The sequence below is a fragment of the Salmo salar genome, chromosome ssa21, assembly GCF_905237065.1.
Source record: "Salmo salar chromosome ssa21, Ssal_v3.1, whole genome shotgun sequence".
Taxonomy (NCBI): domain Eukaryota; kingdom Metazoa; phylum Chordata; class Actinopteri; order Salmoniformes; family Salmonidae; genus Salmo; species Salmo salar.
In genome coordinates, this window is record NC_059462.1 from 48,332,808 (window position 1) to 48,344,940 (window position 12,133).

At 41.7% G+C, this 12,133-nt stretch overlaps 1 protein-coding gene across 1 annotated transcript in view; it reads left to right on the forward strand.

Moving 5' to 3' along the window:
* LOC106582440 (glypican-6) overlaps positions 1–12,133 on the forward strand; it is a 160,588-nt gene that overhangs the window by 32,161 nt on the left and 116,294 nt on the right. The window contains exon 2 of the mRNA XM_014165554.2: positions 1,122–1,280. Coding sequence (XP_014021029.1) covers positions 1,122–1,280 — 159 coding nt within the window. The remainder of the gene's footprint in view (positions 1–1,121; positions 1,281–12,133) is intronic.

The following is a 12,133-nucleotide window of genomic DNA, read 5'->3' on the forward strand; positions in this document are numbered from 1 at the left end:
CAGGCACAACCGACTTTGTTCTGCAGGAGAATGTCATACAGTACATTTCACAGGCACACCCTCATCCCTTTTAATACATTAATACATTAACATGTAGAGTCAACAGAAACACTGTAAAGCAGTGATCATACACTAGTTTCAGCTGCGGGACCATTTTTTCTTGAGCGGATGGTCAGGGGGCAGGAACATAATTACAAATAATTTATAGACTGTAAAGTGACCGCAAGAAGCCAAAACAGAGGACTAAAATATAATCACTTCAAACATAGCTTGCATTTGTATACAATCACATATATATCTATTTTATGCGTGGTAATACTTTGGAACAGATTTCCAAAATGAAAATCAATTGGAGCTGATTTATTTTATGCCCCCCCCCCCCCCCATGTTTATTTATTATTTGCTCAGAAACGTTGGGGGCCAAATAAAATCACCCGCAGGCTAAATTCTGATTACGGCCCACCAATTGTGGAACTGGAACCCTGCACTAGAGGAATCACTGTATTTTATTCACTCTCATAGCATTGTGTTACAGGCCCTCAAAATATAATGTAATTCTCTTACCGGTAAACCTGAAATTATCTGGCAGTTCTGGCTCTTTAATTAACTTCAGTAATGGTTGCATGCAGAGACTGGATCAAATTGAGAACACAGTGTAATAAAAAGCTGTTATTAGAATTGATCCAGTCATTTTAAGCAGCTAACCCCTAGGCTTGTGGAGATATTGTGGATTTAGGCTCCCTCTCATTTGTCTTAAAGACATTGACAGCACTTTATTATCATGTTTTGAGTAGCACAGTTTGACAAATGACTTTTTAAATAATTAAATAGTGAAAAGTGACTGCACATTGACAGTGAACGAGATGTGCACGGCATTGTTAGAGCATCAACAATACTTCAAATGTCTAAAGATGAGGATTTTTTCTATTTTTAGTCTGAAATCAAAGAGTAATATCAATCTATAGAGAAATCACTGATATTACTTTATTACAAAAAAATATTAAAATCAGCGTCCCGTTTGTCAGAGAAGAACCGTAGTTTATTAATCAGCCCTCCTTGTGTTAGTTGAATATGATTCATAAATGTGTTTGTGACTGAAGAGCATCTCTGTGTTTTTCCAGGCGACCATCTTCGTGTATGTCCTCAAGGGAGCACCTGTTGCACCTCCGAAATGGAGGACAAGTTTGGCCAACGGAGCAAGCTGGAGTTGGAGAACCTGGTCGATGAAACTAGTCATGAATTACGAAGCACCTTTGTCTCCAGACATAAAAAGTTTGACGGTAAGACATGTTTCTGGTGTTCTTTCTAAAAACTCTGCTTTTGTTTACCTGCATACCCTCTTCTCAATTGTTGCTCACCTACGTATTCTTTCATTTTGAGCCACCTATAGCAGGCGGCTGAGGGGAGAACGGCTCACAGTAATGGCTGGAACTGAGCGAATGGAATGGCATCAAACACCTGGAACCATGGAAATTATGGTTTGTTGTATTTGATACAAGTCCACTTATGCCCCTCCAGCCATTAACCTCTATGGGCTAGGTGACGCTCGTCCCACCTACTCAACAGCCAGTTGAATCCTGTGGCGCGGTATTCAAATCCTTAGATATGCTATTACTTCAATTTTTCAAAAATATGACTATTTTACACCATTTTAAAGATAAGACTCTCGTTAATCTAACCACACTGTCCGATTTCAAAAAGGCTTTACAACGAAAGCAAAACATTAGATTATGTCAGCAGAGTACCCAGCCAGAAATAATCAGACACCCATTTTTCAAGCTAGCATATAATGTCACATAAACCCAAACCACAGCTAAATGTAGCACTAACCTTTGATGATCTTCATCAGATGACAATCCTAGGACATTATGTTATACAATACATGCATGTTTTGTTCAATCAAGTTCATATTTATATCAAAAACCAGCTTTTTACATTAGCATGTGACTAGCAATCCCACCGAACACTGCCGGTGAATTTACTAAATTACTCACGATAAACGTTCACAAAAAGCATAACAATTATTTTAAGAATTATAGATACAGAACTCCTCTATGCACTCCATATGTCCGATTTTAAAATAGCTTTTCGGTGAAAGCACATTTTGCAATATTCTCAGTAGATAGCCCGGCATCACAGGGCTAGCTATTTAGACACCCAGCAGGTTTAGCACTCATCAAAGTCAGATTTACTATAAGAAAAATGTTCTTACCTTTGTTGTCTTCGTCAGAATGCACTCCCAGGACTTCTACTTCATTAACAAATGTTGGTTTGGTCCAAAATAATCCATCGTTATATCCAAACAGCGGCGTTTTGTTTGTGCGTTCTAGACACTATCCTAAAGGCTTAATAAGGGTGACGAGCATAGCGCAATTCATGACAAATGAATTCTAAATATTCCATTACCGTACGTCGAAGCATGTCAACCGCTGTTTAAAATCAATTTTTATGCCATTTTTCTCATAAAAAAGCGATAATATTCCGACCGGGAATCTGCGTTTAGATAAACAGACAAAGGAAAAGAAAGCATTCGGTCGAAGCGGGCACGCGCCTAAGCCCATAGTACTCTGAGTGGCCACTTGCCAAAAGCGATAAAGTGTTTCAGCCAGAGCCTGCCTCGATATCGTTCAACTTTTTCCCGGGCTCTGAGACCCTATGGAAGACGTAGGAAGTGTCACGTTATTGCACAGATCCTGAGTCTTCAATAAAAAGAGCCAAGATGAAACACTACTTCTCAGACAGGCCACTTCCTGCTAGAAATCTTCTCAGGTTTTGGCCTGCCATAGGAGTTCTGTTATACTCACAGACACCATTCAAACAGTTTTAGAAACTTTAGGGTGTTTTCTATCCAAAGCCAATAATTATATGCATATTCTAGTTACTGGGCAGGAGTAGTAACCAGATTAAATCAGGTACGTTTTTTATCCAGCCGTGTCAATACTGCCCCCTAGCCCTAACAGGTTATCAAGAGCCTGTCCTCCCCAATGAAGGTGCCACCAACCTCCTGTGCTCTATACACAGCTACTTGAGGATCCTTGAACAAAGTTTGTTCTGTTGACTTCTATTTCAGTTTTGCTTACTGTTGTGTTTGCAATTTAGTTGACTTTCTCAGGAGGGCATTTGAATTCTAAATCATCATGAAGTCTGTGAGGACCTCCTTTGGGTTAGACAAGCATGGCCTCTTGCACAACAGATTGACAGCTGGAACTAGTAGCGTAGAGCATCCTCCTCCTCTAATACATCTCCTACAGCAGGTCTGCTGCGGCAGTATGGAGGATCCTGACTTCCACAGAGACTCTTCTGACTACCTCTCCTGACCCCCCTCGGCTCAGAGAACGGACTTTCTCTTTGCGGAGATATATTTGTTTTTATGCCTCAGCCTTGACTTTCACACACACGTCCTGCTGATCGTCCTCTTCCCAGTGAGTCCCTGCTTGTTATGGTTTAATGAGCAATAACACAAATCTTTCCAATGGCACCTTCAGCAGTGTGGGCAGCAGCTGCTCATCAGGACTATGAAGATAGAGGAGATGGGGGTAAATCATGTCAATTATGGGATGCCATCCCACAGCCATACATCCTCCTGTCACATCTCAGTCAGCGGCTTTTTATAAAATATAATTTTAATATGTGATTTATGTTAGAGAAACTCTGTGGAGAAGTGTCTGTGTGCTGGCTCTCCCTGCTCCAGATGGGGCTTATTTTAACCTTTATTTGGTTAAACCAAAACCATATTGTGCTTCTGTTTTGGGTTGGATATGCTTCAGTTGGCTCACTGTTAACACAGGGAATTCAGGGAGTTTGTAAACGTTAAGCCAAGCAGTGGCCTTGATTCAACAGTGCTCTCTCCAGTGTGAGGAGCTAAGGGCTTTCATAGATTAGTCCACAGTGTCAGTGCAATGCTTCTCAATAACAATGATCTCTCTCTCTCTCTCTCTCTCTCTCTCTCTCTCTCTCTCTCTCTCTCTCTCCACATTTCAATCTCCCCACTTTCTGCACAACTAAGCCAAACGCTTTATGATTAAATAGTATTACACTTTTGACTGTTAACACTTGTTAAAAAAAATACATTCATCTAAATGTCTAGGGCAAACACTGCTTTGATGTTTATTGTGTGGGATGTGAAAAATGAGCTAAAGCTGTTGAGTAAGTGCCTCAAATCTGAGAGCAGTGCTGAAAAAGCATATATTGAATACAGGCCCCACAATTATTCAATGGAGAGCAGTGCATGTTAAATCCTGCAGTCATCTGCACCTGAGAGTTAAAGCAGAGTCATTTTTCATGCAATACGATGCAGAAGGAGTATTACTACACATCTCCACATCTCCCTAACAGCATTAGGGCCACTACTGATTGTTGGAATACACTAGCAAAATAGTATAGGCTAATATTTATAATGATTCCACTTCTTAAGGATTGGCATTCCGTCAACAGGACAGTTGTAATTTCATGCAGCGCGTTATATCAAGATCGCACATTTTTGAGTAACAACAAATGTCGGTACATAGAAGTGTCTTACATCGGCGGAAAGCTTAAATTCTTGTTAATATAACTGCACTGTCCAATTTACAGTAGCTATTAATGTGAAAAAATGCCATGCCATTGTTTGAGGAGAGCTCCTAACAACAAAACACTTTTTTCAACGTTCTGAAAGAGCTGCAAAACCTGGACCCGTACAAATCAGCTGGGTTAGACAATCTGGACCCTCTCTTTCTAAAACTACCCACTGCCATTGTTGCAACCCCTATTACCAGTCTGTTCAACCTCTCTTTTGTATCGTCCAAGATCCCTAAAGATTGGAAAGCTGCCGCGGTCATCCCCTCTTCAAAGGGGGTGACACCCTAGACCCAAACTGTTACAGACCTATTTCCATCCTGCCCTGCCTTTCCAAAGTCTTCGAAAGCCAAGTTAATAAACAGATCACTGACCATTTCGAATCCCACCGTACCTTCTCCGCTGTGCAATCCGGTTTCTGAGCCGGTCACGGGTGCACCTCAGCCACGCTCAAGGTACTAAATGATATCATAACCACCATCGATAAAAGACAGTACTGTGCATCTGTCTTCATCGACCTAGCCAAGGCTTTTGACTCTGTCAATCACAGTATTCTTATCGGCAGACTCAATAGCCTTGGTTTTTCTAATGACTGCCTCGCCTGGTTCACCAACTACTTTGCAGACAGAGTTCAGTGTGTCAAATTGGAGGGCATATTGTCCGGCCCTCTGGCAGTCTCTATGGGGGTACCACAGGGTTCAATTCTCGGGCCGACTCTTTTCTCTGTATATATCAATGATGTCGCTCTTGCTGCTGGCGATTCCCTGATCCACCTCTATGCAGACTACACCTTTCTGTATACTTCTGGCCCTTCCTTGGACACTGTGCTACCTAACCTCCAAACGAGCTTCAATGCCATACAACACTCCTTCCATGGCCTCCAACTGCTCTTAAACACTAGTAAAACCAAATGCATGCTTTTCAACCGTTCGCTGCCCGCACCTGCCCGCCCGACTAGCACCACCACCCTGGACGGTTCCGACCTAGAATATGTGGACCACTACAAATACCTAGGTGTCTGGCTAGACTGTAAACTCTCCTTCCAGACTCATATTAAACATCTCCAATCCAAAATCAAATCTAGAATCGGCTTTCTATTTCGCAACAAAGCCTCCTTCACTCACGCCGCCAAACTTACCCTAGTAAAACTGACTATCCTACCGATCCTCGACTTCGGCGATGTCATCTACAAAATAGCTTCCAATACTCTACTCAGCAAACTGGATGCAGTCTATCACAGTGCCATCCGTTTTGTTACCAAATCACCTTATACCACCCACCACTGCGACCTGTATGCTCTAGTTGGCTAGCCCTCGCTACATATTCGTCGCCAGACCCACTGGCTCCAGGTCATCTATAAGTCTATGCTTGGTAAAGCTCCACCTTATCTCAGTTCGCTGGTCACGATAACAACACTCACCCGTAGCACACGTTCCAGCAGCTATATCTCACTGATCATCCCCAAAGCCAACACCTCATTTGGCCGCCTTTCATTCCAGTTCTCTGCTGCCAGTGACTGGAACGAATTGCAAAAATCGCTGAAGTTGGAGACTTTTATTTCCCTCACCAACTTTAAACATCAGCTATCTGAGCAGCTAACCGATCACTGCAGCTGTACATAGCCCATCTGTACATTGCCCACCCTATCTACCTACCTCATCCCCTTACTGTTTTTATTTTATTTACTTTTCTGCTCTTTTTGCACATCTTCATATGCTCATTTATCACTCCAGTATTAATCTGCTAAATTGTAATAATTTGCTCCTATGGCCTATTTATTGCCTACCTCCTCATGCCTTTTGCACACACTGTATATAGACTTTCTTTTTCTACTGTATCATTGACTTGTTTATTGTGTTATTGGCTTTTTTGTTTACTCAATGTGTAACTCTGTGTTGTTGTCTGTGTCACACTGCTTTGCTTTATCTTGGCCAGGTCGCAGTTGTAAATGAGAACTTGCTCTCAACTTGCCTACCTGGTTAAATAAAGGTGAAATAAAATAAATAAAAAACACGATAGGTTTGATAAATTCACCTCTGAAGGTGAAATGTGTACTTACATTCTGAAATCTTGCTCTGATTTATCATCCAAAGGGTCCCAGAGATAACATGAAGTGTTGTTTTGTTAGATACATCTTTTTTCATATCCTAAAAAGGTCCATATAGCACGCATGATTGATTTTGTATTTTTCCACTCGTTCAATTTGCAAAGAAAGGAATCTGTGAAAATCTCACCCTAAACGTTGTTTTGAACGAGTCAAATCACATTCGTATCTATTCTTCAGAGATTCTAGAAGGTAACAAGACTTCACTATTTCATTAGGGGTGTAGTATATCCTATAAGACACCATATTTGGTCAGAGAGCGACGCCTTCATGGCATGCCGATGACGCGGGCGGCCATCACTTGAACAACTGTATCTTTGTCAAATAAGCACCAATCAGGGTCAAACAAAGCCAGCTAGATAGCCAATGAGCAGGGCTTTACGGGAAACCATATATATGTCGTAAAATGTACCTTCTAACCTTGCACGACAGCATGCCTTTTCATTTTAGACAAAAATTATAAGGCTATTCAGAGTTATGAAGTTATGAAAACTGGTTGTTTTGCAAATGTTGAGCTTATAATATGGCTACTATCACTTGGTAAGATGAAATCAAAGTTTAAGTATACAGATTTGACGATATTCTTGCAGAAAAATGTAATATGAATGCGAATGTCTTCTTCACGATTTGCCCAAATGTACCTGGGGACTTCACACTAAAAGTCTTGTTGTTCACTCATTTTTCAAGTTATCCATCTGAAACTTTGCACATACACTGCTGCCGTCTTGTGGACACTATTGGAATTACAACCAGAGTGATGGTCATAACTATAACCTTTCTCTTGCATTTCAAAGATGGTGGCAGAAAAAGACTGGTTAGTTTTTCTTTGCATTTTCTTCTACCAGATCTATTGTGTTATATCTCCTACATTCAATTCACATTTCCACAAACGTCAAAGTGTTTCCTTTCAAATGGTACCAAGAATATGCATATCGTTGCTTCAGGTCCTGAGCTACAGGCAGTTAGATTTGGGTATGTCATTTAGGCGAACATTTAAAAAAAGGGGGCAACCCTATTAATAAATCAGTCATTGTTCATGCAATACGATGCAGTATTACTACACATCTCCAGTAACAGCATTAGGGCCACTACTGATTGTTGGAATACACTAGCAAAATAGTATAGGCTAATATTTATAATGATTCCACAAATGACGATGAATATGTTTTATTACCAAGTCGTTACCAGTTTACTGTTGCTAATGTTGTCAACTGACTTTTATTTGGCAAGGGGACCCAAAAAGATTTAAGAGTAAGCAAATGTTTAAATTTATGGCTATATATTTAGCTATGAATAATTTAGTCCAAATTATGCATTTCCTTCTGCTTCTGTTTTCCCAAGTTTATTGTAAAATGGTTATGCTGTTGATATTGTTCTTCCACTGTCATCTCATACTTTATTATAATACACCAAGTTCAATGGCTCTCCATGTGAGATGTCCTCATTAAACCTGCTCTCACCATAGTAAACTACAACCTAAGTTCTTGAAAATCTCACGAAGACTCCAGTCACCCTGGTCATAGACTGTTCTCTCTGCTACCGCACGGCAAGCGGTATCGGAGCACCAAGTCTAGGTCCAAGAGGATTCTAAACAGCTTCTACCCCCAAGCTATAAGACTGCTGAACAATTCATCAAATGGCCATCGGACTATTTACATTGACACCCCTCCCCCCTCCGTTTGTTTTTACACTGCTCCTACTCGCTGTTTATTATCTATGCATAGTCACTTTACCCCTACCTACATGTACATATTACCTCGACTAACCTGTACCCCCGCACATTGACTCAGTACTGGTACCCCCTGTATATAGCCTCATTATGGTCCCGTGTGGCTCAGTTGGTAGAGCATGGTGTTTGCAACGCCAGGGTTGTGGGTTCGATTCCCACGGGCGACCAGTACGGAGAAAAACATTTATGAAATGTATGCACTCACTACTGTAAGTCGCTCTGGATAAGAGCATCTGCTAAATGACTAAAATGTAATTATTGGTATTTTATTGTGTTACTTTTATTATTTTTTACTTTAGTTTATTTGGTAAATATTTTATTAACTCTTCTTGAACTGCGCTGTTGGTTAAGGGATTGTAAGTAAGCATTTCACGGTAAGGTCTACACTTGTTGTATTTGGCGCATGTGACAAATAAAGTTTGATTTGATTTTAAAACACAACTGCATCAATCTCTGTATTTTGAGCCCAATAGCCCTCTATTTAGAAGACCAGAGTTTACCTTCATGGAAGACAACTGTCACTTTTTAGTTTTCACACATTTTATAAACCAAACACAATTGCAACTTCAGACACCTCTTTGAGTGTTTCGGATTTCAGCCCAATTCCCAGCAGCAAGTGACATGATTTACCATGCCCACTCCTTTTAAACTGTTCCTCATCGTATCTGGGGCTATTGAATTACAGCCTATAACTCTCAAATGATCGGATAGTTGCACAGAAACTCAATGTCAGAACGTCGGTGTGTTCTTTTTTTCCAGGAAAACAAAAATCTTTAGCACGTGTGCCGTTCCTGGAAGCAAGCGTGCATCAATAAACAGGTGTATATTTTGATCGGCCTCTGTCAGGGAGAGGAGGGCTCCAAGGATGAAGATGGGGGAAGTAAATGGGGTTTGTCCAGCAGCACTTATGTCCATGACTCCAGGCACCCACGTTTCTCTAGGGGACTCCTGCCACTCTCCATAATTTAATCAGTGTCAGGATGGATGCTGTGTGCAGGTTTCCATGCTGCAGCTTTCTGCTGGCTGCGAGCTTTACAGGAGACACAGAGTCTGGAGAGGGTCTCTGCTGACTAGCAACACAGGAAACATGAGACATTCCTATTTGGACTCTGATTTAATTTATGTGTTGGTTATCTATACTTTCAATCACATTGGAGAAATGTTCAAACCTGGAGAATTCTACAGTTGTTTTGGCAAGGTCAACCTTCACCTCCCTGGACGCCAAGGAATATTAGGAATATTTAAACATCTAGACTGGCTTTGGGTTTCACCAGCTAGTGTATATTAGGAATATTTAAACATCTAGACTGGCTTTGGGTTTCACCAGCTAGTGTTAGGAGGATGGAATCAGAGACCAACTATTGTACAGTATTTGATGAAAAAGTCAACACCAGGGAAATGATTGGAGTCTGGTTAAACCAGGATGGCTCATCATTTGTTTGAAGTGAAACAATGTTATTTATTTACTTGTGTTACACTTTTTAAAATTTAAAATAGAAATAGTATCTTTAACTGATTTAATTTATTTGAATGGTGAGAACGGCGTTTAACCAGGCTACAATTATTGTGTCAACAACATTGAGTATGGTCACATGCACATGTAACAGTATAGCTTCCGTCCCTCTCCTCGCCCCTACCTGGGCTTGAACCAGGGACCCTCTGCACACATCGACAACAGCCACCCTCGAAGCATCGTGCCACAAAAGCCCCGGCCCTTGCAGAGCAAGGGGAACAACTACTTCAAGGTCTCAGAGCGAGTGACGTCACCGATTGAAACGCTATTAGCACACACCACCGCTAACTAGCTAGCCATTTCACACCAGTTACACTCACCCCCCTTTTGACCTCCTCCTTTTTCACAGCAACCAGTGATCCGGGTCAACAGCATCAATGTAACAGTTTAGCTTCCGTCCCTCTCCTCGCCCCTACCTGGGCTCGAACCAGGGACCCTCTGCACACATAGACAACAGCCACCCTCGAAGCATCGTTACTCATCGCTCCAAAAAAGCCGCGACCCTTGCAGAGCAAGGGAAACAACTACTTCAAGGTCTCAGAGCCAGTGACGTCACCGATTGAAACGCGGTTAGCGCGCACCACTGCTAACTAGCTAGCCATTTCACATCGGTTACACAAACAATAAGACAATTATAGTGGATAGTCAGATTAATATAATAGTTTGATTTAAACGTTTATGTGCTTTGGAAGAAGAACGTCTTCCCTAAAAATCCTGTTAACATGGACACATCTGAAATCAGGCTACCTGATCGCGCTCTGATAAATGCTGAAAATCACTAATCAAAATGAAGGTTCTACCACAGCGATCATGTTATTTTTGGGAAGCATATTTGATTCTGAGTTCGGGACATATAAGTTTGTATGTGAACTACTTCTAAGACGCATACGTTCAGTTGTGCCGAACTCACTTCACTCGCGCTAAAGAGGGAGGCTCTCGGCTGGTGCTAGCTCTAAAGAGGGAGGCTCTCGGCTGGTGCTAGCTCTAAAGAGAGAGGCTCTCGGCTGGTGCTAGCTCTAAAGAGGGAGGCTTTCGGCTGGTGCTAGCTCGGCGTATGACGAGTGAAAGCAGAATGAATTTCTTCCCGGTACAGGACCTCTTATATTTTTATGGGCCTAATTATAGAATTACATACACACTGAGTATACAAAACATTAAGGACACCTTCTCTTTTCATGACATAGACTGACCAAGTGAATCCAGGTGAAAGCTGATCCCTTATTGATGTCACTTGTTAAATCCAAGCCTTGAGACATGGATTGTGTACGTGTGCCATTCAGTGTGAATGGGCAATACAAAAGATTTATGTGCCTTTGAACGGGTTATGGTAGTAGGTGCCAGGCACATCGATTTGTGTCAAGAACTACAACACTGCTGAGTTTTTCACACACAACAGTTACCCGTGTGTAACAAGAATGGCCCACCACCCAAAGGACATCCAGCCAACTTGACACAACTGTGGGAAGCATTGGAGTCAACATGGGTCAGCATCCCTGTGGAATGTTTTCATCAACTTATAGTCCATGAGGCTGTTCTGTTCATGAGGCTGTTCTGTCCATGAGGCTGTTCTGTCCATGAGGCTGTCCTGTCCATGAGGCTGTTCTGTCCATGAGGCTGTTCTGTCCATGAGGCTGTTCTGTTCATGAGGCTGTTCTGTTCATGAGGCTGTTCTGTCCATGAGGCTGTTCTGTCCATGAGGCTGTTCTGTTCACGAGGCTGTTCTGTTCACGAGGCTGTTCTGTTCACGAGGCTGTTCTGTTCATGAGGCTGTTCTGTTCACGAGGCTGTTCTGTTCACTAGGCTGTTCTGTTCATGAGGCTGTTCTGAGGGTGGGGCCGGGGGGCTGCTGCAACTCAATATTAGAAAGTTACAAATTTTTGCTATACTCAGTGCAGAATCCCTATTCATTCAATAGGATCTCTGGGGCCTTGTCCTAAAGATTTGTCATTTCACTTTTTAAATATATAAACTTTTTTATTGTGGTATAAAAACAACCAGTCATGATGGTGTTTTCATCTGATTGTCAAATAATCACTTCAAATCACTTCTGCCTTGGCAAAAATGTTTGTGTTTTCGTGGAACCACATTGCATTTTGGAGCGTAGACTATACCACCTGTTTTCAAGTCCACCACTATTTATTTTGCCGGGACGCCGTACCGTACCGGACCGCATTACTTTCACCCCTGGTGTGTGCTTACTTCCATTTTGACCTTACTCCAATTTAAGATAAGT